Consider the following 27,460-nt stretch of genomic DNA (forward strand, 5'->3'; position numbering starts at 1 on the left):
CAGCTCCAGGAAGTTAGGCGACCTGGGATCGATGTTGATAATGCCATATATAACAAACCCAGGGCAGTTGTGTGACCCCTCTTCTTTCTCCCAAAATGACACAAACAAACTTTAAGGGTAAAAGTATAGCAAAGAGGAGGAGAAACGTCTTGGGCAGGGGATTCTATTTTTGTTGTTTTTTGTTGATTTAGCATAAGCTGATATCCACAGAAGGTATTTGATGTGAGGTGAAAGGAGTTGCTAGGGGTCTGCAGGGCCACCTTTCTCAGTGTCCCCTGGTTACGTCACTTAAGAGCAAAAGGAAGCGCTTTTTAACCTATGGTGGGGGGCATATGAATACGAGTATATCATCAAAAAGGAAGAAGGAAGAGTATCCCGGATATTTTAATAGTAACAAGAACAAAGATGACGCGAACCCCATCAAATGAAACAATACTATTTTCATTCAATTGATCGCAAAGTGTCTTCGGTTAATAACTTGGCACTTATTTAAATGGTTTAACAGAAGTGGAGCCGAAACATTTTGTACTGACAACACGTCATAACAGCATCTTTTGTTTAAAATAACTTAATACACTAGAAAAAATATGGCAAATATAAATAATTTTGTTTTCATGGAGAACAAATAGTTACAAAGCTCAAACGCATACCGAAGTTCAGTAAGAAGAGCTTTTCCTCTTTCATGTAAATTAAAAGGGGGGGAAAAGCCCTAAGCAGGCTTGCTAGAGAATTTGGACTACAGGTTGCTTAGCCCAAGGTGTCCCTGTTTAAATAGCTACATGAATTGAAACAAATAAAAAGATTACTTGAATGAATACACCTTTGTGAGATAAAATGCAAATGTTGAAAGTCAACCATTAGTTCACACATTATAGCCAAAATAAACTTTGTTCGTGTTTATCAACATATTATACACAAACCTAGTGTCTGTACCTAGCTGGGCGTCGTTTAAGGTGAATTTGACAGGATAGAGAGGGGGGGGGGAAATAAAGCATTGTCCTCATACAGGACTTCAAGAAACCAGCAAGGGGAATTCACGAAAAGGGAGGGAACAGATGAAGCGTCTATCTCGATGCACGGCTGTATACCTTCATGGCTTCCTTTGCTCTTTTTCCTTTCCCCGTATTTTTCTAACCGCCTCTATCTCCTTGGAAGACTCGAGAGTGTATTTTACTCCCTTCCGACTTTTTTCCTTTGCCCCTTGGGATCAAAGGCCGGGCAATTTATATATGGGTTCACATCCAGACGCTTTCCATACTGAGAATGAAAGTGTAGTGAGTGCACATGAGTGTTGGGAGGGGAGGGGACACCATCAATGGAATACAAGTAACATGCAAACCAGAATTTACTGTCAGCAGTCTGGACAGTTCTGCCGTAATAATTTTTCAGAGGAATCATTGTCTGTGGCATCACTTTTTTTTTTTTTTTTGTATTAACGTCCTTTTTTTTCCTCCTCGTTTTCACACGGTCTTCCCTCTTCTTGCTCTTCCATACATGGTGTTTTTAAACTGAAAGCATCTGATTCAACGTAAAAGGAGGCCCGCCTCTCTTATCAAATGTCTCGTATTAAAGTGAACTTCGCAGAAAAAGGTCAGCTTCAAAACCTGTGAACTTCCCAGCTGCGCATTTTTTTTTCATCTTAATTTTTTTTAAATAAGTATACCTCTTCCTTCTGTTTTGCTTTCTTGGCCCATTTTAAAAAAAACATACATTTTAGTTGGTAAACCTCTCCCCCCTTTCTCTCAAGATTCATCCAGGTTATTTTTTTCCCGTATTTTTATGTACAAAATAATTTTTAGACTTGTTTTGCTTCGTCGTTCTAATTCCAGCCAAATAGTAATAAGAAACAAGCTCCCTCTCTCCTTTTCTTTCTAGTTTGTTCTCTATTTGCTTTTGCTTATTTGTTGGTAGCAAGATTTTTATTTCTATGTAGGAGTCCATCGCCGCTGTCTCGCCGCTCTCCACTTCTCACTATTCCCACACTCCTTTGTCCAGTCTCTATCCAGACTTAGCCAAACCCGCTCCTACAAAGCCGAATTTTAGTCCCAAGGGCGGATGGGCTGGAGTCCCGAGGGCGGATGGGCTGGAGCCCGTGGGCTGGTGGCCCTCGTGGGATCCCGGGTCCAGCGCAGAGTCCGGCCCTGGGAATCCAGGGTGCAGAAAGAAACGGGAGGCAGTCAGCGGGGAAGGGACGGGCCTAGGCGGTCCGAGGCGGGTGCGGGAGAAGCAGCCGGTCGCGGAGGGCGTGCAGGGTCGCGCCGCTCGGGAGGCTCCACCGACCGTGGCGCTGGCGCCGGCGTCACAGACCCAGGGCGGCCGCGTGCTTTTTAGCTTTCAGTCTGAGATCTGCGATGCTGGAGTTCTTGCTGGTGGTCTTGGCGGCGGCGGCGGCAGCCACCACCGAGGCGGCGGAGGCCGAGTCCGCGGCCAGCGTGGCCAGCGGCAGTCCGAAGGGCGGTGCCGGGAACATCATGTAAGGCGCGTGCGCGGCCAGGTGCGGATGCAGGTGGTGGTGCGCGTGCGCCACGGCGCTGTCCAGCTGCAGCTGCGCCTGAACCTGAAAGGACAAGGGCGTCACGTTGCAATGACTATCCTAGGGTGACAACAGAATAGAAACAGAACATTAACGGCGTCCAGCTTGGCTATGGGAGAATTGGGGTGCGCGACAGGGAAGCTACAATTTGCTAAACATCTGTTTGGAGAAGGACATTATAGGCTTTTTGCTAAATCTGGGGCACCACATTAATATTCTAGTGCCCCATCCCTACCCCCAGATCATTATGAGCATGTTTGCTTGATTTCCTCATCTCTGTCTGCAGGAATGTTATGGCCCCTTCGGGAACTGGGTGGGTGAATGGACCTTGATATAGTCCCCATGCATCACCCACCTCAACATAAAAGGCTGGATTTAAGGACTGTTACCCCTCTCTCCTGTCTCTGTCACAGACACCTTGGACACACCACTAAAATAAAATACTTAACTTTTTCTTGTCACTTAGGGAAGCTATTGCATCTGCGGGTCTTAACTTTTCCCGCCGTAAGAATTACCTGAGGGTCTTGTTTCAATGCCGACCCTAAGTCAGCAGGTCTCCTCTGGGACTTAGTCTAAGTTCCTAAAAACCAGCTGATTCTGCTGGCCTGAATCTCTACCTTCTTGGTAGGGGCAGTTTCCTAGTAAGTTCTGCCCCTCTCTCTCCAACTATCCTCATTTCAAACTCCTTCCCATCAGGATCCAAGTGTCTTGTTGTGAGGTGGGGAAACTCAGATCTCTCTAACTCTAACTCTCAGAGGAGTGTCCCCTGGAGTCTCCCCAGTCCAGGGTACTGGTGACTGGGGGCTCATCTATGACGTTACAGCCCTGGTGAGCAGGGATGCCCGCTGAAGATGGAGAAGGTCAGACCGTGGCTAGGAAAGGATTCTGCCCTCGGGCTTAGAGAGCGAGAGTTCAGAACACCGGGATTTCCCAGGATTAAATCATTGCTGCGGGCTCTCCTTTAAAAAGTTGTTCTAAAGGTTTTTTTTTTTTTTTTCATAGCTCAGAAAGGAATAGCTGAGGTAGGGCAGCCAGCCCTGGGAAGACCAAGTCTTCCCTCTCTATCAGAGAGGAAGCTTTTTTTGTGTGTGTAAGGACAGCCTTTTGAAAATAAGTCTAAGTTGGGAATAGCTGCATTTATTTTTCTTCGGCCAGAGACATTTAATGTGACTAGGGGTAGAAAATACCTTGAAAGAATATTTAGAGGATTGCTTTTAAAACACCTTTGGAGCGGCCTCTGTATTTGATTTGACAAAATCCTAATCAAAGGCTGTTCCCTCCTCTCCCCAAGTACAATCTTAAATGCATTTTTTAAAGGGCAGGTTACTGCCTTCAGGCTCCTTCGGGGGCTCCTATGAAAGCAGAGAGGACTGGGGATTCGAGGCCATGACACTGTATAGGTTTTTAAAGGAGAGTGGGGCCACTATATAGTCTTGAAATCGCTTCTTCAACTGAATGGATGGTGAGGCTCAGAGACAGGGTCTGTTCAACAGTCCAAACAAACATCCAGGCCTTTTTGCATTTACTAACAGCTTGAAGCTAGGTTGTACTTGCCTGCTGGAATGGCATCCTTAAAGCACCTACGTTGACATAGGGTGCAACTCTACAAGCTTCAAACTGGCTAGCGGCCCCTATAAGGACACCTATAAAAAAAAAGGGGGGGGACGAAACACAAGATGTGAGGCAAACATTTCTTGTCAAATTTTCCAAGGTGCCAAGTGGTAGCAAGATAGAACTGATTCTAATAGAACTGAACTGTCAATTTTCTAAATTGCTGCTATAATTAAAATAAGTTCACTGTCCAGAAATTTTTCTTAAATCAAGTACTATCATCATCCTTAAGATTTTTTTGTCTTTGTTAGAGCAATATCCCTCCACTCCCGACTTTTACTTAATAATAAAATGAATTATACGACATACCTTTATGAAGCTGATTTTCCTGTTTTCTACACTTAGCTCTTCGATTTTGAAACCAAACCTACAAGTTGAGAAAGAGAGAAAAAAAAAAAACCACATAAGACTTGATGATTCAAAACATCTTAACATCTTAAATTATAGTAGTGCAATGGAAAAAAAAGTAGTGTTTAGGCCACTCTTGGGATATGAAAAGCAAGTGTTAAATTATACAAAACAGCCTCAATTTCCAAAATGAGAAATGTAAATCAAGTACAAAATGGAAAGATTTCCTAGACTCTTTGTAAGATAAATTGTTCCTTGATAAATTACTATTAGTTCCGGTTTCATCTTTCCACATTACAGAGTCCCAGGGGCCTAAAAGACTCCCTGGTACCTGACACCAACGTGATAATGGGTTTAAATGTTTACCCAGTTAAGACCCAAGAAGAATGGACTCAGTAATAGCCTGTAATATTAATTAGCTTCATCTTGAAGAAAAACCAAACAGTAAAGCAAATAATGACTCTTATTTTGGTGGGGAGAGGGATATGGGGGGCGGGTAATTAGTGTCATAAAAGCCTTACTACAAAGAAGTTTAGAATTTCTCTGTCCCTCTGTGCAGCAGAGTGTAACACAGTGGCAGAATAATTGTGCCATTATCATGATAATCCAATTTGCTTCTATAGAAAAAGCCACTGCCTGCAGTTAGGACAGTAGGAAAGATTCCAGAAAATAGCTCCTGTAACTTAAATGAAAGTATGAGTGGAAAAAAAAGAGCAGCAATAAACTTCATTTTTTTTTAAAAAGAAAGAGTGTCCCACAAAAAGGAGAGGTGGGGTACGAATCAAGTAATCCTCAGATACTGGATATGATGTTCTTAAATAACTTGCCAACTTTTCAAGTCAGTGTGACATATTTTTTAAAATTCAAATAAGTCTTGCTTTTTAATACTCCAGTTCCAATAATACAGCATATTGATTGATTCACAAATTAACGTTTTAAAAAAAACATGAAAGGAAAATATTGCTTCAGAGCCCTTTCTGTTAAGTTTTTGAAATCAAGTGCCACAGTCGATGTAAATCTTCAAAAATTCTCCTGATATTGAGTATAATAGAAGGGTGGATTTCATGCCAGGGTGGCATCCTTTGTGTGACTCACATGGCCTGGGGCTTCTTGACTCTTTTTTTCCCCTAGAAGGGTTGGAATGGAGATACTATTACTCACGGCTGCAATAATTATCAGGGTTTTAAGGGGTTGCGGAGTCTCTAGAGAGCTCAGCGCAGGCTGCAAAGCAGAACAGGCTTAAAAAGGAAGGCTCTACGATTGACGTCGTGATGACCAAGGAGGCCTATTATTATTTTTTTCTCTGTTCACGTTACTGTTCTGTTTTTTTTCCCCCTGATCCTATTACAAGATGCGGGGAAGCCCCTTAAGAATTGTGCATAGTTCCTTACAGATGGTGGTCTCTCCGCCCAGAGACCCAGGGAGTATCTGTTACAGCGATACTTTGTAACAGCTGCAGATGTTCTAGGCTAAAACTGCTCCATGTGTTCAAACAAATAATGACCATCATTTTCTCCCAATTTTATTATTTGAGCGGAAATACAATCTGAAACGTTTAAATTTGTTCCCCATAAAGCTGGAAGGATATGTATGTGTGTTTGTAATCCCCCCTTTAGATTATCCTTAACCCCACTTTTTGGTTTTACATTCACCTAAACAACCAATAATGAAAAAAGCTGCAGTACATGTGACATGGCACTTTCTGAAGGTCAGGCTTTGCAAACATCACTAATAAGATGTGTACATTGTTTTAAAATGGGGTTTTCGTGGGTTCAGGTCCTTTGCTTTGGTTAAGTGAAGGAACAAAGGGTGCCCAAATACATCCTGTGTCCTCTGTTTCACACTCGGTTAAAGATCGACCCGCTAACAGACACTGTAAATTTTTGCACTTAACAGATGCTAATTTTCTTTATAGTCCGTACATCTATAAACCTAATTGGTATATCCGTTTGGCAAACCCAAGACCCTCAACGAAACCCAACTCCAGAAAGCAAAATACTCGTCGTAACTTTTAAGGCTTCAGAGATAAAACGTTTTCTGTGGGATTTTTTTTTTTAAGGCTTATAAAAGTAGGCCCATTAGGATTAAACCACATTAAAGACAGCACGAGGCAAGGGGGTGTGGTTAATAGAAACTCTGGGAGCAAGCCCAGTGCAGCTTTCTTCTTCAGGGAACATATGTTGGCTTAGGGGTGAAAGGGGCTCCGGGATCAAAATCCATTTTTAGAAAATAAGACATCTCGCGAAGATATCTCTCCCTTTCCCATCTCACACCAGACACCTGCAGCAGCAGCCTACTTGTGTCTCCCTAAGCTGCCCGCAAACATAGGTACAAGACTCCAACTCTCAGGGCCCAGCCTCCACCTCCTCGCAGTGGGGTACCTGTACTCGGGCCTCAGATAGCCCCAGTCGCTGGCTCAGTTCCTCGCGCATGAAAGCGTCTGGATAGTGGGTCTCATCGAAAAGCCTCTCCAGCTCGTTGAGTTGTTCCAGGGTAAAATTGGTTCGACTTCGCCGCTGCTTGATTTTGGTCTGGCCTTCGTCCTCCATCCCTTTAGCATCCTCTTTGCGATCCTTCAGTTCGGGGGACACTGGAGAGGGCACCACGGAAGGACCACACGTGCGTCGGAGCACGCACCATCACACACACACACACACACACACACACACACACACACACACACACACACGGACAAAAAACAGCAAGACAAGCCCATTACCAGATTTGTCCAAAGGAAGGCTAGAGACTCCTAACCCCTGGGGAGGGGGGAATCCCCACGAAGATCCGGCGAGAGGATAGGGGTCCCTGAGACCCGCAAAGTGTCGTCTGTACGGCTGCCTGGGGATATCAGGTAGGCATGCAGTCACCCAACTCAACTGTGGTCTCAGCTCACTCTCTCACTACCTGCGCCCTTCCCTTCTGCCAACACCAAACGCATTCCTGACCCTCTGGCACTCACTGCCCCACGCACTCACGGAAATCAAAAGCGCCGCGCCGGCCTCTCGCAGAGCGCGGTCTCGGTTAAAGGGCGCGGCAAGGCCACGCGATGGCCCCGCATGCCAGCCATCCCCAGAGGGCAGTTCCGCTGTCCCGCCAGCCTCTGCTGCCTCTGGCCCTTTGCCCCCCGCAAACTTGCTGGTCTAATTTAGGAACAACTGGGCCCGCTGAAGGTCGCAGCGGGGAAAACGAGACACTGGTACTGCGAGGTGCAGAAAGCCCTGTCCCCAAGCGCCCAAGGGCTCCGACCAGACCCCTACGGATGGTTCCATCGGCAGCTAGACAGCCCCTGTCCTCCCTGCCGGGTCGAACTGGCACAGGCGACCACGCCATGTTGGCGGCCTGGACGACTGGCCGCCCACGCTGGGCCAGAAGGGTAGAGGCGGCAAACCAGACAGACTCTGGTGGTCAGCAAAACCCACCGCAGCATCTCGGCTCTCCTTCTCCCTCCCGGTGGAAACCAAGGCTGGACCCTAAAGGCTTAAACCCACTGAGATCAACAGGTTCAAGAACATTCCTCCGTTTCTATTGGCTGTTAAAAACCTTTTCATGCACCCAGCAGCTCGGATGTTTAATAAAATATGCATTTTTTTGCACACATCCGTTGCTACTTTGCCTTCTTTCCTTCCACGTAAAAGACAGGAGCTCTGCCGGTTTGAGCAAACAGAGCCATGGAAGGGATGATATACATTTATGCCAAAGGGCAATGAAGAGGAGTGCCAAAGTCAGGCCCCTATCAATATAAGGTCCGCCTAACCTTCATCCTCTGTGCCTGATTTGGAGATGGGTGTCCAGTGTCAAAGCTAAGTTTAGATAGTAGAGGCTGTTTGCGATTCCTCCCAACCCAGGATCCAGATCAACATGGAAAAAGGAAAAAAGAGCCAAGCTACAAAGAAATTAACGCTTGCTCTGAGCTAGGGAGTCAACAACCCCAGGAACTGGCTCACGCAGGCTTTCAGACCTTGAGGTTGGTGGACTATCTAACCCAAGTCCCTGAGCTGTGAACCCTGAGGGGTTACTCTGGGGCCTTTTATAGTTACCCTGTCACTTTCTAAATTAAGGAGGACATGGTCCCGGATCTGGGAGAAGATGAACCGCCACATCTCGCCCCAGCCTGGCATTCTACACCATAATCTTATTTGTTGCCTGTATTTTTGCTGCTCAATTTGTGAGCGTTTGTCCTTCCTCCAGGAAGGAAGTAGATAAGGTCACAGCAAACATTAGGGGGTCAATTCAATAGGAAAATACTCTCGCTAACATCGTAGTAAAATTTAAACAGAAACACATATTCTTCAGATGGGAAGAGGAAAGCTTTTGTCTGTTGTCACCCACTGAGCAGATACCCCTCAAAGTTTAGGGGCTTCAAAGGGAAAAAGTCCAAATTTCAAGTTGATTAATAGACTTAATATAATGTCTCTTTCGCCCCCGACTTTCCACTTAATGGCCTAAACAGGAACAGACTGTGTTATAAACAAGTTAATTGCTTGCTTAAATTTGTGATTCTACGCATGCCACATATTTTCTTAATTGGAAAAATATGGCAGCACACCAGTTACCGCAGTACCGAGTGCTAAATTAATTTTTAACTTCGAATCGATGGACGCTTTACCGTGTAGATAAAGCCGTTTTCTAACTCTGCTGGCTCCAAAAGACACCCTCACCAACACACACACACACACACACACACACACACACACACACACACACACACACACACAGAGCTAAAGTATTGCAAGATTCTAGGCAGTAAAGAAATTGTGTATATAAAGCGCACCCCCACCCCCACCCCACGTACACCCCACAGTCTCCTCAATGCCTCCACTGAGAGAAAACCAGCTTGGCCCGGACCTCTGGCTGCCTTCTACCTTAATGGCTCAACGAAAATGTGAAGTTAGGTCCCCCAAATCCAGAGATTTAGGGGCTTTGCAGAGTTACAGTGGTTTTGGTGGCGGCTCTAAAGAAGGGGCAACCTAGTGTGGTTCTTCTCTTTCTCTTTTTTCCCTTCTCTCCTCTAGGCCTAGGAAAGGGGTTCTGGCAAACTCGGGACAACACGCTCCTCACAACTGGCCTCCTGATGAGCTCCTGCCGCACCCCCTCTCGCAGCGGGCCACGCAAACTTCCTTGTCCCGCAGCGCGGCCCCATCCTCCAGCTCGCGAAAAACGCATTTCGGTGCAACCGGAGCAACTGAGAAGGATGCGCGCAACCCCACGTCCTCCCCCACGCGAGGACCCCACCCACGACTGAGCAGTCTGGCCTCCTACCCCTCCACTATTCCTGTAGCTTGCAAAGCGGTGGTCCAGGGCCCTCCGAGCTGCCGCCCTCCGCCCGGTTGGGCCCCGGGTTCTCTCTCGCCCCGCAGGACAGGGGAAGGCGGGAAGGGGAACCGCGGTCGGGGACAGGCCGTTACCCTCCGTCAGCCGCGGGCTGCCGGGCTCCCTGCTCCGCTCCGCGGCGCCCATGTCCAGCTCCCGGACGGGAGAGCGCCCTCCTCCAGCTCCTCCGCCTGCTCCTCCTCCTCCAGCACCTCCTCCGCCTCCTCCGCCTCCGCCTCCGCCTCCTCCCGCGCCGCCGCCTCCGCCGGCCGCCCGGACTGCCGGGCTGCTGCGGTCGTCGCGGCCCGGCTCGAGGCAGCCGGGTTCCTTGGCCCCACGCAGCGGCCCGCTCTCCAGCACCTCCCGGTACGTGATGGCCTCCTTCTTCTCCTTCACTTTCTGGTCAAAAGACTTGGAGACGAACGCCGTAAGTTCTTCCATCGCGGCCGCTGCCGGTCAGCCTCGCGCTCAAGCTCTCCCTGCCGAGCCCCGCTCTTTTTTTCCTCCTTCTTTTTTTACTGCTCCAGCCCCCCCAATAATAACACATCAATGGGGCAGGGGGTGGGGGAGGAGAGGGAGGAGGAGGAAGAGGAAGAAAAAGAGGAGAAGAAAGAAGAGGAGAAGTAGAAAGAGAAAAAGAAGTAAGAGGAGGAGGAGGAGGAGGAGGAGGAGGAGGAGGAGGAGGAGGAGGAGGAGAGAGGGGGGACAGGGGGGAGGAGGGAAGGGGCGGGGGCCGCCAGAGGGAAATGGGAACTGATGCTTCCCTGCCGGAGCGCGCGTGTTCAATGTTAAGATCTTTGACAATTCTTCCTGCGGAGAGTTCAGATCTGATAGCGACGCAGCTCTTGAAGTCTCACTATTTATACTTCCTAAAGGCGGCCCCTTGTTCTGAGTAAATTACCTCCCCTCGCAACTCCGAGTGAACCCCTTCGCGGGTAGCAGGAGCGCCACTACCTGGGGTGGGGAGGAGAGGGAGTGAGGAAGAGAGAGAGAGAGAGAGAGAGAGAGAGAGAGAGAGAGAGAGAGAGAGAGAGAGAGAGAGAGAGAGAGAGAGAGAGAGAGAGAGAGGAAAGGGGGAGAGAGAGGGAGAGAGGGAGAGAGGGAGAGAGGGAGAGAGGGAGAGAGGGAGAGAGGGAGAGGGAGAGGGAGAGGGGAGAGAGAGAGAGAGAGAGAATATATGAATATGAATGTGAATATGAATGTGAATATTGAGGATGGAGGATCCAGGCAGGAGTCCACCCGGTTGGAGTGGGAGGGCAAGCAGGGGACCAAAGGGGGCGGGGAGAGGAGGCAGGTCCTCGGCTGTCGGGTTTTCTGATAGCCTCGGCCGCCGATGCTCTTGGCCATTAATCCAGGATTGACAAGAATCCCTAATTAATTTAATTAAGCGTGGATTTTGCGTTGGTGTCACGACTTAGTAAAACACTGGGGATCTGGATAGACTTCTAGGAGGCGGGGCCAAGAGGAAACTGACAAGTGCACTGCCATCCGAGTCAGTGGGTATCTTCGGAGAGTACCGGACCCTACAGCCTCGCTCTGGGTGGGCACCCCAACTGCTCGACCCCACATTGATGACCCCTGGTCTCTGGCCCGGCATTGGGCGATCTACGGTTAATAGGCCCAGCAACCACTCCAGCATTCCGGTCCCACACCCCTTCCTCCTTGAGGCCGCGGCAGCCGCACAACCGGGCATCCTGGCTTCACGTGCCTGCTGCGAGTGGGGCTTCTCCACCGCTCCTGCGACTCCTTCACCTCCTTTTAGGATCTTTCCGACCGGCAGCCAGCCTCACCGAGTGCCGGCCCCTGTAATTCACCCTACTACTCGCTCCTTGGAGTCGGAGCTGACTCTTGTGAAGACATTTCCCGCTGCAAGGGGTTGGTCGATTTAACTTGTTTCCTGAACAGTTGTTCCCCTGCCAGATCCGGTTTTAAGGTGTTTTCTTAGAGCCGGGTCAGGCGTACTTCCATTTCGTTTCCTCTCTGAGGGCTCAGGATTCTTACTCTTTTTCCTTACAACTCCCTGCACCCTGTCCTCAATTATTTAGCATCCTGGGAAACATTTCTTAATTTGAAAAACAAAGGACTATCTCTTTTTGAGTTCTGCGGAAAAAAATTACCCACGTTATTTGTCGCTCGTCTAATTTTTATTCACCGTGGACTGTGGAAAAAGACTTACTCTTCGGAGGGGGAAAAAACAACTCTCGTTCTCTCTGATTTTTAACTTAAAATTATATTTTTGACTCATTTTATGAAAACTATTTGTTATATAGGGGAACACGTCTGTGTCCTGTAAGCCAGGGCTCGCTTAGCTATGCAAATACTTGCTTATGCGCACAAAAGAATATTTACATATGGAAAGTTACATTTACTTGAGTGTGTAAACAATTATACCTCTTTAAGTGCGGGTCTGGGGGCATTATCAGTATGCTGAATATTAATGAGGTTTGTCTGATGTTAAAAGATAATGTTTTCGTCATCTTGGATCCAGTACTCAGTAAAAATGAAAGCAATTAGAGATCATTAATATGTATATCTTCTATTTATTTGGTTAGAACAACAAATTTAGCAAATAATTTGAGAAGTTCCATCAAAACAACCTGAAACATTTTTAAAGAGAGCACAATTGTAATGTGGCTGTAAGGGTTTCTCAAGTAAGTGTAATTTAAGACGTTATGTAACTCCTCAGACTACACTGCACATTTAAGGTAGATGAAAATAACGTTGATTGGAAATGGTGCTTTCCTTTTTCTCTGACGTTATCTTTCCTTCTGAAAACATTTTCTTTTCTGCTTTTAGGACAAAAGCTTACCTTTACACTATTAACAGCAATAACATTTAGGTATTAATGAGTCCACCAACACTTGCTTTTATTATTCCACAAAACTAAAAAACTTAATACTTTCTAAGTCATAAGAATTTAGGAACCATGTCATATTGAGCATTGGTCTACTATCTGTAACACTGTAATTCCGATAAGAGAGTAGAGTAATCACAAAATTCTAGTCTTTTGTGAAACTGTTTAAAAAGATTATTTAGCAGTATGCTCAGTAATGGGATCCGATAAGTTGATACGGTGTTCCAGTACCTCTCAAACTGAATCATGAAATATATATTCACAAACACCTCCCAAATAACGGCTGCTAAAAGCCTGATAAGGCATCAGGAGACCCTCTAGAATACTTCTTTATCCTTTTAAGCACATGACTTCAACCCAAACTCACATGCCATCTTCTGAGCTAGAGGGAAAGATGACCACTTTCAAGGTAATCAGAGGAGGCTCAGACATGACTGTTGTGTAACTTGATCCAACAGATTTCCCCTTTATTTCATCTTCTTGACTCATTTTAACTTTAGGGATGGTCGATGAAGCAATGGTAAATCCCCAGAGTCTGGCTATGGAGCCCTACTTGTGTAAAAGATGTTTAATTTAAAATTTTATTAGTGTATAATTGTACAGATAGGTTTCATTCTGGATTTTCCATGTATTATGTAATATGCCTCTTCTTTTAGCCTCTTCTATTCTGCCCCCTGCCCTTTCCACATCCCTAATAGTTCCTCTTTTAGGGAGTTTCAGTTTTAGGAAGTCCAAAGTTTTGAAATCATATTAATAAACACTATGAAGTATGATGTTGTTTCACTAAACAGCAAATCTTTTCCTGAGATAAGACATTTCAAAAACCAGTTTTGAAAAGAAAAATTATTGAGGTTAAACCTCAGCTGACAGCCTATGGACAGATATACAGGCTCAAAAACAAAAAACAAAACAACAAAACAGGATCCCAATAGTTCCCCCAGCTCTTGAATTATTTATAAAAAACATGCAATGTTGCAGTTACGTTTTAAAATGGTCCCTCAAAACTGACTAGTTAAGGTACAGCTACTTCCCAGGAAAAGATCTATATTGCAGGGCATTTGCATTTCAAATGCCTGTGGAAATCTGTACCTTGGTATCTAGCTAACAACAGTCGCCTTGAACTCCGGCTAATATTCTATATATCTCCTTAGCTTTGCTTCCTTATACTAAATAGTGAAAAACAATTTTCATACAAGGAACATATGAAATGAGCTACAGAAAATGCTGCCTGTCTTTAATTTCGGTTGTTGAAGTTTTTGATAAATCTACACATTTGATTTCTGTTCTAGAAGAAACTTCTGGAATCGGGCGGATTTCTTCCCTCCATACAACGGCTACTTTAATAAAAAGAACTAAATTGTGTCCAATCCGTGAATGCCTTCACCTTCATGGCAGAAAAAAAGAAGATTTTTAATGTAGTTTTGCAAATAAATCATTATAATTTAATCACACACGACTCTACGCAGACACACTCCCATGATTTATTATTGTTGGGCGAATTTCCACCTCGCTCAACAGGAACTAACCAATTTTGCTCAGCGCGATGTCTTAAACATAACTTCCCATGGTGTAGATGTTTAATGATTATCTGTGACGATAACGGCGATTACTAAAGCAGTAACACCCCATAGTCCCACCTTTATTGCTTTTGGGGAACAAGAAAATCCAATTATGCAAACACGCGAAACAAACATTAAACAAAAAATTGGCGGCATGACAATCCACTCGCTCGGCATTCCTAGTGGCCTAGCGGCCTGCATCGACGCACTCGGCAGCTCGGCTGACGCTGCCTGGCGCTGGAACCAGGAAGGCGCTGAGCTTAAACTGAAGCAAGTTCTGAGGACGCCGGTGGCGCCGTGGTTTGAAGAGGGGGTTCCAGGCCCCCGCGACCGGAGGTACGAACCCGAAGGTCGACCCAGGTGATGCGAGCGTCCAGAGCTTGTGGGCGGCGCCCGCGAAGGAGGCGCTGAGAGGCCCTGCTCGGCGTGAGGCGGCGTGGGGCCTGGCGCAGTCACTGGCCAAGGTTGGGCCGTGGCCCGCGGCGCACGGAGCGGAGCCGTGCGCATGCGCCTCGCACCTGGGAGGGTCCCTGCTAGCGGGCTCCGGGCTTGGGGGCCGCGGGAATGGGGCGGTCGCGGGTGGTGATCGGCCGCAGGCCTCGGGCTGGGCCTGCAGTCTCTAGGTGGTGTGGAGAGTTAGCCCCCATTTCGCCGGTCCCGGGTCTCGATCGCCGTTTTTGGGTTTCCTAGTTGTCCTACCTTCATAGCCTAGTTCACTCTCATCTCCTCCAGGTAGTTGGAGCGAGGGGAGGCTGCGTCTAGTGGGCACTCGTGTCTCTCTCCCCAGCCCACCCCCCCGCCCCAGTCTAACCGCTTGTTGACATGAGAGATGGTACAAGGTCAAACAGACCTCCCTGTCTTGAAATATATCACTTTAAGCATTCTGTAAAATTTTTTTTTTTTTTTGACGGCCGGACCTTTGGTCATGTGACCAGATGGCCACCCTTGAACCCTACTTTTCTGAGAAGTTAAAATGCACGTTGCCTGCCCTAGATTTTAGATTATTATTAATGTAATTTCTGAGTTGTATTTTTTTAAGTGCTTATGAAAAAAAGTCTAGAATCGCCAGTACCCGAGTTTGTCCCCACTAAGTAGTAGATTGTTAGTTAGATAAATTCACGTGTCATATGTTGGCATATGAAGGCATTTGAATTGTCATCTTTGAACTTAGATGTAAAAGCTCCCAGTGAAGGAGCTATGTAGAGTTTTCAGGTTTTAAGGACTGGAGCAGATGTGACAGGTACAACCTTGTGGGGAAAGTAGGTATCCTTTGAGAGCGTCTCTAGTCTTAGAGTTTATGAATATTCACTTTCTTTGCAGACAAAGGAGATTTCTTGCTAAGTGGTAACATTTTATTACTGTATGTTCAATAAGAGGGCTAAAAATGTCTGAAGCTGAAAAAGACAAAGGCAGCTGGCACTTGTCTATTAATTGGCCTTGCTGACCCAGTCTTTACATATTCAGCATGTAGAGTTGTGATAGGAATTGCTTGTCATAGCGTTGTTGTAGTGCATTTATAGATACCTTTTTCTGGTTGCACTGTCAGACCATAGTAGGGGAATCCTACGATTTGTTAGTTTAAAGAGAGATATTAATCTACAGAATTTTGTTGTTGTTGTTGCAACAGGAGTATCTTATTTCATAGTCTAAATTGAGAATAAAGTTATTTTCATACAATATATTCTGATCATGGTTTCTCCTCATCTCCCAGATCCTCCCCACCTCCCCACCCTTCCAACTCCATGCCTCCCTTTTCTCTCTCTAAGAAAGCAGGCAAATAAAAAGACAAACAAGGATAAAACAAAATGAACAAGCAAAACAAGAAAAATGAAACTAAGAAAGAGCAGGAGAAGTATACACACAGAGAGAGACACACTCACACACAAAACCCATAAAAACTCAAAATCGGAAACCATACTATACAAGCAAAAGGCCAATATGGTTAAAAAAAATGCCCAAACAAAGCAATATGAGACAGAAAAATCTCCAAGAATACCTTTGTGTTTATTTTGTGTTGTCCATCTGCTGCTGTACATGGGGCCTGCCCTTAAGTGTGGTTTATGTACCCAATGAGACTCCCTTGGAGAAACTAATTTTCCTTTTGAGCAGTTGTCAATTGGAGATAGCTTCTTGGTTGGGGATGGGAGCTCCTGTCTACTTTTCTAGCTTCTTGGTTGGGGATGGGAGCTCCTGTCTACTTTTCTAGCTTCTTGGTTGGGGATGGGAGCGCCTGTCTACTTCTCCATCTCAGTGCTGGGACCCTGTGCAGCACTGCAGGATCTCTGTAGGTCCTGTGCATGATGCCACAGCCTCTGTGAGTTCATATGTGTGACAGTCCTAGCAGGAATGTTTTGACAGAATTTTTTATTTCTTTTGAATTTTGCCTTGTTGTATCTGAAGTTTACCTCCATTCTTTTAATTCTTTTGCATGGTTCTCTACTTGTTTGTAGATTACATAGTATGTGAAATAGTGCCCACCCCATTTTTACTTCCTGTTCTGTTCTGTTTTTTTCCAGTGTTTCTGGCAGCCCAGGTTGACCTTGAACTTGCTATGTGGTTTAGAACCTATCCTGCCTCTACTGCCCAAGTGATGAGATTGTAAGCATGTGCCACCACATCCAGCCATTTTACTTTTTCTACCTTTTATTGAGGGAGGGGTCATGTGCCCAGGATCAAAGATTATATTTTGATTTTTAATGAAATACTATGGCAAAGTGCTTATAAATTGTCATGTCCTCCATGAACCTTTGTTCTTTTAAACTAATTACCCATTTTCTGAAACCTAATAGCTGCTTCTTTTATCCTTATTAAGGATTTGTGCCTTTAGGTTCTCTTATTAAATGGTCACATCTTGAGTTTATATTTTCAATCAGCTACCTGAACTTTACAATAAAAAATTTTAAATTGTTGTCTTGTGATCATTACCTGTTATGCTTCAGTTATGCAGGAGTAATTGGGTGAGATTTGCAGCCAGGAAGCCGAAACCAGGAAGAACTAGAGTGAGAACAGGAAATCACGAACTGCTGTGTTTTACAATTACTGATGGGTTGAAATTTGTTACTTTGTGACATTGCTAAAAACAATCTGATCAGTTTGTCATTGTCTTTATGATGGGGGCATTTCCATGCATTCACTTTACCAGTGGAGTTAAGTAGAACAATTCTTCCTGTCTACAAGTGTACAGTATAAATTGATTGCCGTGACTGGAATGATTAAGAATATTCAATTATACGCTGTGTTAATTTTCTCCTTGCCTTGACACGTGCTGGACAAAAGCAAATCACAGAAGAAAGGGCTTGCCTTGCTCCACAGTTTGAAGGGACAGTCCGTCATGGTGGGGAAATCATGGCAGCAGCAGCCTGAGCACATGTGTCTACAGTCACTGATGAATGCTGGTGCTTAGCTCACTTTATCCACTTTATCCAGTTCCGGATTTGGCCCCAAATTCCAGCTCTTCCCTTCTCAATCAAACCTTGGGTTTGATTGAGACCTAGAGAGTGTTTCCATGGTGATTCCAGATCCTGTTCGGTTGACCATGAAGATTACCATCATCTTTGCTAAGGACATGCAATAGTGCCTTGAGAACCAAATACCTGCCAGTTATAGAGAAAACCTTTTTGTAGTCTCCCTCTGATTTTCTGTTCACAAGTGACATCATTTGTAATTAGAATAAAGAGAAATTTATACCCACTTGATATGTTCTGATTTTTGGTTACCAAAAGATACATGGCCAAATGGTTGTCCATGGTTCTTTTTCTTTTTCTTCATCTTTATGTTTAACTAGGGAATTAATTAACAGGATAGGAATAGAGAATGGAGATGTCCTAAGATCCTTTTATACTCTTACAAATTGTTGAGGATAGCCATAGCTTTTATTTGTGTTCTCTATAAATATTTACCTTATTAGTAATCTAAACAAAGTTGTAAACTGTATGTGAATTCACTTAAAATAATAATAGACAAGCCAGGTGGTGGTGGTGCAAGCTTTTAATCACAGCACTCAGGAGGCAGAGCCAGGCGGATCTCTGTGAGTTCGAGGCTGGCCTGGTCTACAGAGCGAGATCCAGGACAGGCACCAAAACTATGAAGAGAAACCCTGTCTCGAAAAAACAAAACAACAATAATAGTAAACATGGTAACAAAATTTAATATGAAAAATAGCTGTAGTTTCAAAAACAAAAACATTGAGAAAGCAGCATTATTTTCTAGTTTTGCAAGTATCTGATGTCTGGCTTGCTTGAAGACAACTTGTATTATCATATTTACTTCTGTATTCAATTTATTGAGAAGTTAAAGTGTTTTTAAATTTCTTGAAGGTTGGTTTTAATGTGGTATTTCAAACCATGTGACTGAACTTTTCCTATATTAGTTATCTTTATTGCATTAGAATCTTTTTGTCTTGCACTGTGAATGAATCTGTGGATGATTTTTGTGACATTATGCCTTGGCAATTGGAAAATACTGTTTTACTGAATTAGATATGTCTTTCAAATGTTGGCACCCTTTATTGTATATCAAACATTCATGTGTATTAATATTGTCATTGATCTTAGAAAAAGAAGAGGCCTGAGTACTAGGCAGATACAAACGATCTAAAATTCAGATCTTTTAGTTAAGAGCTGACTTTTATGACTGGTGATAAATACTGTTAATTTTCTTTGAGGTAAAAGGCTATCTTCATTCAGTCTGAGAAAAAGGCTGCCAAATAAACAAGCCTAAGTGATCATCTATTGGCAGTTTTACAACAAAAATTATGTTTCATACTAAAATCAGCTAGTTCAGCTTGCAATTCAGTTGCACAATTTTTTTAGGACAACCAACATCCTTCACTATATGATAGAAATTGTGCATATTGAAATTTAATGACTTTCATTCCTTTGCCAAGGATATTTTTTGGGAGTGTGGCATATGTGCTGTCACTGTACTGGGGTTGAACCTTGGGTCTTTTTTTCTTTTGGTTTTTTTGAGACAGGGTTTCTCTGTGTAGTTTTGGTGCCTGTCCTGGATCTTGCTTTGTAGACCAGGCTGGCCTCGAACTCACAGAGATCCACCTGGCTCTGCCTCCCAAGTGCTGGGATTAAGGGCGTGTGCCACCACTGCCGTGCTTGAACTGCCCGGCTTGAACCGCCCAGCTTGAACCTTGGGTCTTATAGGAGGTAGGCAAGTGCAATGTTCTTGGCCCTCTCAAGAACATTATTAAGTGAGACTCTAGTGCGGTGTAGAGTCGGGAGGGACCAGGGAAGAATACAATGACCCTAGTATAGTTTGCTTCTGCTTTGATTCTTGCAAAAATTCAGAACATCAAAAAAGATAATGTTTGTATATTATAATGAAAATAATTTTACCACTTGATTTTCCTGACTTGAAGTCCTTGGGCTCTCTTTGGGGAACTGTTGGTACACTAGAATTTAATACCTTGGACAGCAAGGTCTTCCTGTATTGTGCCCACTCACGTGTCTCTTATCTCTTATCCACATTTTGAATTTTGTTGTCTTTGTTGTGTCTTGCTTTCCTTCTGGTGAAGCACACTGTTTGGACACTTTCTGAAGAAGGATGAGCATGACATCTAGTTTTGAGAACTTAAATGTCTAAAAATGTCTTTTTTCTCATCTCACACCAGACCACCAATTTGGTAAGATAGATGGAAAGAGATTTGAGGTTGGAATTAGTTTTTCAGAAATTTGAAGTAGAATTTCCTTTGTTTCTTGTGTTGCTATTTGAAAAGCCTGTGCATTTTATTATGCTTTCCTTCCTTTATTTTGTTTTGTGACTCTTTGAGGTTGTCTGGGATCTCCTTTTTATTCTTGGTGCCTGATAATTAGTATTATTTTTGTTTGGTTCAAAAGGGCTGTCTGTATACTGGGCAACATCTCCAGTGTCTGATTTTTTTCTCTGTTATCCCTAGTATATGTTTATTTAAAAAAAACCTTCATTATCCCAAGTACTTGGGAGAAATGAATACTTTTTAATTTTTAGAAATTCTTTGAGGTATTTTCTTCATTTCTTTTTTTCTTCTTTTGTAATGGCACCTTTATCAGTTAAATATTGGATTTTCTGGATAGATGTCTGTACTTTTATTTTACAGTTTTCAATTTTTTCATGTTTGTCTCATTTTCTTTTCACCTTCTACGAGTGTTTGACCTTTTCCAACCTTATCTTGTCTGTCATTTATTTAAACCAAGCTCTCTCCTTGGAGCATTTTCCCATTGCTTGCTGGGGCATGTTTTCATTACCCACCTGGAGATATTAATGAGTTTTTGTTCTGGAAGTTTTTGTTGTTGTTTTTCTCTGTATGCTCCCACTTTGCTATGAGTTGCTTTATGTCCGTTTTCTGCCTTCAGGTTCTTATTTACTTTTGTGTTCCTGGGTGCTGCATGCAGGACCTCACAGCCCCCGGAGGTGCTGAAGTGCTGAGGCAAGGTCCCAGAGGCAGGCAGTCTCCTATCTGGTTCTCTTTTCTGTCGTGTAGTCACTAAAAAGTCAACAGAAAAAGACTTTATAGAAAAAGTTCACTCTTTTTATAGTTGAGCTTGTCAGCTGTGGGCTGTGTTACAGGGTCATTGGATGGGAACCTGCCATTTCATTCATGGGACCTTCAGATATATTGTCCCCTGGGTACAGTGCAGTTTTTATAGAGATCTTTTTTGTTGTTAATTTTTTATTTTAAAAACTTGTTTACTTATTTTGCATACTGACTGCAGTTACCCCTCCCTTCTTTGCCTCCCTCCCCCCCAATCTTCTCCTCCATTTCTGTTCAGAAAAAGGCAGGCCTCCCATGAATATCAACAAAGCATGGCATATCAAGTTGCAGTAAGACTAAGCACTTTGACATCTATTAAGGCTGGGCAAGGAGACCCACAATGAGGACTAGGGTTCCAAAGCCTGTCAAAGAGTCAGAGACAGCCCCTGTTCCCACTGTTAGAGTCCCACAAGAAAACCAAGCTATACAACTTCACAAATATGTAGAAGGGCCTAGGTCGGTCCCATGCAAGTTCCCTGGTTGTCGGTTCAGTCTCCATGAGTTCCTATGAGCCATGGTTAGTTGATTCTGTGGGTTTTATAGAGATCTTCTTTCCTTCCAAGGATGTACACTTGGCTTCAGAATCTTTAGACTTTTAGTTTGACGTCACTGTGCCTCCATCACTTTTAAAAAATCTGAGCTCTTAGACCTTGTATTCCCCATCCAGTACATCATGTGTCCTGCTGGCCTTGGAGAAGGCTAATCACCTGGCCAGATGGCATGGGGGAGGGACCTGAGAGTCGTTTCTGGTACAGAAATTCAATCAGTTCCATGTTTTAGTTTTATTTCTCATTGTGGTGTGGTCCTGCTTCATTCTGATTTTTGTTGCATGAGTTGACTTTTTTCTTGTTGGAATTTTCTGCAAGTTGCTTCATACTCAGTTTTTGTAGTTCTAAATCCTTTATCAGTCTTTCATTTGCTAAAACTTGGTTGATTTATCTTGTCTGCTGTTCCCTGTTATCTTCTAGTCTCAGTCTCTCTGTCTCTGTCTCTGTTTATTCTAGACAGTTTCTCTGTGTAGCCTTGGAATTTAGAGATCTGCCCGCCTCTGCCTCCGGAGTGCTGGATTAAAGGTGTGAGCCACCACCATCCAACTGTCTTCTAGTTTCTTCATCCTTGTGACTTACTTTTGTATTCCTTTAATCGTGCTCCAGAGTTATTTGTTTATTTGTTGTTTTTAGACCTGGCTGGCCTCCTCCTTGTGGAAATCTTCCCAATCTCCCAAATGCTGGGATTACAAGTACTGGGCCACCATGCCTGACACTTCAGTATTTTTTAAATGACAGTATAAAAGACCTACTAAAGTCATTTTAATTTAAATACTTGTTTGTGGAAAAGAAAACTTATATGTTGTTTTGTTTTTGAGACATTGGTTGCACCATGCAGCCCTGGCTGGCCTTGAACTCACAGAGATCTGCCGGCCTCTGTCTTCTAAGTGCTGATTTTTAAAAATGGGTACTACTACACGTGTCAATTTGTCAGTTCTTAAAGTGAAAACAAAACAAAAAAAAGGAAGAAAAGGCCAAAAAGTAAGAAAATATTATTATCGCCACTGAACTAGGTATATATTTCTTTTTTTGGTTTCTTTTGAGACAGGGTTTCTCTGTGTAGCTTTGGAGCCTTTCCTGAATCTTACTCTGTATCCCAGGCTGGCCTCGAACTCACAGAGATCCGCCTGGCTCTGCCTCCCGAGTGCTGGGATTGAAAACACGCACTACCTTAAAGGCTGGTATATATTTCTTATACTTAAAAATATATACACATACAGGGATATTTATTGTAGATGTAGTATCTATCTATCTATCTACATCTATAAATGGATATTATAAACACGTGTTTGAAAATATGTAGCTGTGTACACATACATGTTTGTGTATACATTGTATGAATATATATATATAATTTTATAAACATTTTTAAGTGGAAAGGTCATGGTGAGCTTTTATTGGAGGCTGCTTTTCATTTTCTAAGCGACTAAAGGATATTAGTGATTCACTGAAGATTTGGAACCCAAGGCTTCCTGGTGTTTGTTGGACATGTGAATTGAGTGCTTGCTGTGCGAGTCTGATGACCAGTTTGATCCTCACAACCTATGGTTACAGGAGAAAATCAGCTCCCCAAAAGTTGTCCTCCGACCTCCACATTACACCAAGGTGCACACTTGGCCACACATATCATATAGATAATACAGTAATAATAGATAAGAGAATTTAGAGAAACTATATTTACAAATCTTTAATTCTGGTTATAGGTAAATTGTTTAGAGTTTGGAATTAGCCCTAGCAGAAATATTTATACTGAAATTGACTTAGAAGTCCTGGATCATCTGATAATTCTCAAAACAGTATTTTAACACATTGTTTTGTTTATAGTCATATTTAACTTATTTTGAGTAATTACTAAAGAAAGATGTGACATTTGATCTAAATTATTGTATAGGATGCATCCTGCTTTTTTATGATATTGTTAGATAACTAATAAGTTTTTTTTTTTTTTTTTGGTTTTTCAAGACAGGGTTTCTCTGTGTAGCTTTGCGCCTTTCCTGGGACTCACTTGGTAGCCCAGGCTAGCCTTCAACTCACAGAGATCCGCCTGGCTCTGCCTCCCGAGTGCTGGGATTAAAGGCGTGCGCCACCACCGCCTGGCAACTAATAAGTATTTTATCAAGAAAGTATTGCACATGAAACACTCAAGGCTACCTTTATAGTAATAGAAGGTTCTGATTGGCTAATTCCTGAATATCAGAATCTGACATTTTTTTTTTTTTTCCCGTTTTTCGAGACAGAGTTTCTCTGTGTAGCTTTGCACCTTTTTCTGGAACTCACTTGGTAGCATGGGCTGGCCTTGAACTCACAGAGATCCTCCTGGCTCTGCCTCCTGAGTGCTGGGATTAAAGGCGTGCACCACCACCGCCCAGCCTATTTTTTCTTTTTGTATACCAGATGTACAACTAAATATATAACTATGATCATAACTCTGTAGAAAGTCTTCAGAAAAGAAAAATTATGTTTTATATTTTGAAACAATATTTTTAATCATGACAGTACTATTACTTACCTTCTGGGAAAGAGGAATTAGGAATTCATCTTTCAGATCAGAGTCACGAAAGCAAAGCTGAAGCTGCTAGTGATGGCTCCTATCTAATCCCAGCACTTGAGGCAGAGGCAGGTGGAGCTCTGTGAGAGTTGCAGGCCAGCATGGGGTGACATGGTAAGAACCTGTCTAAAACAGCTCCAAAAGGAGCAAACTAGATCCTGGGCTGTGGTGGTGGTTATTTTGGAGTACCCCACCCACCATGCACTTTCCCCCATGCAGTTCCCGCTATGCAGATGAGGGGCACTTTTGATGTTGTGATGCCAGTAAGTCTGGGTTTATAGTGGGGTTGTTCTGTGGGATCTGGTCAGGTGTGGTTAATTCTCATTAGCCACATTCAGTTATGCTATTATGCCTGCTTGTGGTTTGGCCTGAAAGAACTGCTGTTTTCTTTTAGGGGGACACATTCTGAACCATTCTTGCATTTTGGAAATCCTTAGAAGGAACTATTTTCTTTTTGGTTTTTCAAGTTATCTCTCTACATGTTCATTTTAATTTTTTTTTTTAAGATTTATTTATTTATTATGCATACAATGTTCTGCCTGCATGTATGTCTGCAGGCCAGGAGAGGGCACCAGATCTCATTACAGATGGTTGTGAGCCACCATGTGGTTGCTGGGAATTGAACTCAGGACCTCTGGAAGAGCAGTCAGTGTTCTTAACGTCTGAGCCATCTCTCCAGCCCCTCATTTTAATTTTTATTTCTATGTACATGTTTTGTTATAGTGTCTCCATATATATAATATAATGATGCTGTAATAAATCCTTCATGAATTTTTCTTTTTTCTTTTTTTTTTTTTGAGACAGGACAGTGTATCCCAGGCTAGCTAGCCTCCACTCTGTGTCTCTGTAGCCAAGGAGGACCTTGAACTTCTGATCCTCTTGCCTCCACCTCCCAAGTGCTAGGATTCGAGCCTCCCCAACACTGAGTTTCTGCAGTGCTGGAGAACCTGCTGCCTCTTGCCTGTCAGACAAGCACTTTCTAACTAAGCCACATGCCAAGCCCACCTAGTTACCTTTTTTTAAATAAAAAATTTCAGATATATTTCTAGAAGTAGGATTGCACTGTCAAAAAGCATCAACATTCTTTTTACTTTTTAAATTAAATTGCTGAATGATTTCTGAAAGACTCATACCAAGCTAGCTGTGTGTAAAGAACTGGCTGACTTCCCAGTAACCATCAACTTTGCTACTTCAGTTAACATTCTTCTTCAGTCTCATGAGTGAAATGATAATAGTGCATTGTTTCATCTCATGCTTCCATAATGACTGATGAGGTCTTCCCTTTGAAATTTTTAGAACTCAGAGCCTGTAGAGATAGCTCAGCAGTTAAGTGCACAGATTTTCCAGAGGACCCAGGTTCAATTCCCAGCACCCACATAGTAGCTCACAACTATTTGTAACTCCAGTCCCAAGGAATCTGATACCATCTTCGGACTCCGTGGGCACTGCATTCATGTGGTGAACAAACACTTATACACATAAAATAAAACCAAGTAAAATCTCAAAAGAAAACTTTAAATATTTAGAACTCAGCTTGAAAAATATGACTCTAAAGTGCCTTTCATTTTCAGGGAGTGTAAAAATGGAGGACTAGATGGTTAATTACTAAACAAAATGTCATACAGTTAATAATAAGAACAACTTAAACTGTCAGAAAATCGATATAATGAACTTTCTTTAGGATTGATATTCAAAAGACATTCAAAAAAGTTCATTGGCATGCTAGAAGACTGTGTTAAAGCTATTTTACACGGCTAGTGAAAAAAGCCAACCACGTTTTACTTTGAAAAGTTTTTAGATGTGGCTGGGTGTGGTGGTATGTGCCAGTAGTTCCAGCTACTCTGGAGGCATGGGAGGAAAATCAGCTGGCTCCAGAAGTTCACAGCCAGCTTAAGGAACATAGTTATTTTTTTTTTTTTCTTAAAAAGTTTAAAAATTTGTATCTTGAATTTCACTTGTTGTGTTACTAAATTAGGAATTTTTTGTTGTTGTTGTTGTACCCTTGTAGAAATGGGACGCCGGTCATCAGACACCGAGGAAGAGAGCAGAAGCAAGAGAAAAAGGAAGCACCGGCGACGCTCCTCTTCGAGTAGTTCCTCAGATAGCAGGACGTACAGCCGCAAGAAGGGCGGGAGGCGGCCACGGTCCGAGTCCAGGTCCTGGTCTAGAGACCGCCAGCCTCGCTCACATTCTTATGAGAGAAGGTTAATGCTCATAATCTTTGTTTAGATGGTAGAGAGAGTGATGTTCTTCAGAAGTCATGTTTGTAGTTTTAATTTTGTTGAATAAAATAGTTTTCTTTTAGTAGTTAGGTACTTAGGAGGTTAAATCCCAACCCAGAGGGTTTTTTGTTTTTTTCCATTTTTCTTTTTCTAATCAGGCCCAGTATCCACATCTTTTGCCTGTATGTAAGCAAGTAGATAGAAGTTGGTATAGTTCTTGCATTATCTGATGATATTTGGAAAGATTGTATAGTACTATGACCCATAATATTTAGTAGTTAATCCAGCTGTGAATCTGTCTGGATGTTGGAGAGCAGTAATGTTTTCTTTATTCTGTCTTCTTGAGGAAAGAGTGAGACAGCAAGAACGAGCACTTTTAGATCCCCCCTTAACGCTCACAACAAAACTTTGCCTCGCAGTGACGCTTCTGGTTTATTTCAGACGCAGGCACAGGTCAAGCAGCAGCTCTTCTTACGGCTCCCGAAGAAAACGAAGTCGAAGTCGATCCAGGGCTCGAGGAAAGTCCTATAGAGTTCAAAGGTCTCGGTCCAAAAGCAGAACAAGAAGGTATGCGCATCAATACTTAGGCTTTGTAACAGCTCTTTCAGATCAGTGGCTCACAACAGCAGTAGGTATTTTTCCCTGGCTTCTACAGTTCCATTGGCTTCAGATGGCAGTTCTGCTTCTCTCGCTGGAGACTGCTGGTGTCTTATCCGACGGCTTTACTGGGACTGCATGGTTCAGTGTAACCTCACTCATATATCTCGTGTTTGTTTCTGGCCGTGGCTTCTCATTCCCTGAATGATGGTGGAAGTGTCTGAAGAGGGAAGAACAGGAGTTGCAAACTCTGTAGGTTGAGAACTAACCTGCTGTGGTATGGACTGAGCATTTATGTCTTTCAAAAATTTGTTAAGGCTTCTGTTCCTGGTGTATCTGTTTGTAGATAAGGCTTTTATAGAAGTAATGAAGGTAAATGAGGTTGTTCTATTGGGCCCTAATCCGATAATGCTATTGACCCTGTAAGAAGCAGAAGTGAGGGGCTGGAGAGATGGCTTAGCAGTCAAAAGTGTAGCTCACAGATACTGTAACCCCAGTGCTGAGATACCTGCACATATGTGGCATACACGTATATAGACACATAAAGACAAAAATGTAAATCTTGAAGAAGAAGAAGAAGAAGAAGAAGAAGAAGAAGAAGAAGAAGAAGAAGAAGAAGAGGGAAAGACAGACCTTTCCATTTATGCTTGGAGGGGGAAGGCATAGTGAAATGGCTGCCTTTTACAAGACAGGAAAGAGTTCTCATGGGGAACTAACTCTCTGGCCCTTTGATCTTGAACATAAAGTCTAAAAAACCCAAGAAAATAAATTTCTTGTGTATACTGTGTAGCAGCCTGAGCAGACTGATGG

General features: G+C 43.4%; 2 protein-coding genes across 2 annotated transcripts in view; one reads left to right on the plus strand and one right to left on the minus strand.

The window, feature by feature from the left end:
* Positions 1-425: 425 nt before the first annotated feature.
* On the minus strand, positions 426-10,419 carry Shox2 (short stature homeobox 2). Its single transcript, XM_052730937.1, has 5 exons — positions 9,898-10,419; positions 6,874-7,082; positions 4,454-4,511; positions 4,088-4,176; positions 426-2,593 (listed from the first exon to the last, which is right to left on the minus strand). Exons 1-5 carry the CDS (start codon positions 10,241-10,243, stop codon positions 2,300-2,302), a joined length of 996 nt encoding a protein of 331 aa, XP_052586897.1. The 5' UTR covers positions 10,244-10,419; the 3' UTR covers positions 426-2,299.
* A 4,002-nt stretch (positions 10,420-14,421) lies between these two features.
* The window catches only part of Rsrc1 (arginine and serine rich coiled-coil 1), a 328,277-nt gene continuing 315,238 nt past the window's right edge, over positions 14,422-27,460 (plus strand). Inside the window, exons 1-3 of the mRNA XM_052731019.1 lie at positions 14,422-14,551; positions 25,840-26,035; positions 26,495-26,620. Of these exons, the coding sequence (XP_052586979.1) occupies positions 25,842-26,035; positions 26,495-26,620 (320 nt within the window). The 5' untranslated portion in view covers positions 14,422-14,551; positions 25,840-25,841. The remainder of the gene's footprint in view (positions 14,552-25,839; positions 26,036-26,494; positions 26,621-27,460) is intronic.

Source organism: Peromyscus californicus, unplaced genomic scaffold, assembly GCF_007827085.1.
Source record: "Peromyscus californicus insignis strain IS unplaced genomic scaffold, ASM782708v3 Scaffold_9__1_contigs__length_137607984, whole genome shotgun sequence".
In the NCBI taxonomy this organism is placed as follows: Eukaryota; Metazoa; Chordata; class Mammalia; order Rodentia; family Cricetidae; genus Peromyscus; species Peromyscus californicus.

Excerpts from the sequence above, each read along its gene's own strand:
- Shox2 (XM_052730937.1), bottom strand. The coding sequence starts at position 10,243 with ATGGAAGAACTTACGGCGTTCGTCTCCAAGTCTTTTGACCAGAAAGTG. Across the intron at positions 7,083-9,897 it reads CAGCCCGCGGCTGACGGAGG|TGTCCCCCGAACTGAAGGAT; the intron begins GTAACGGCCTGT and ends TGCCCTCTCCAG. Across the intron at positions 2,594-4,087 it reads TAAGGATGCCATTCCAGCAG|GATAGTCATTGCAACGTGAC; the intron begins GCAAGTACAACC and ends TTGTCACCCTAG.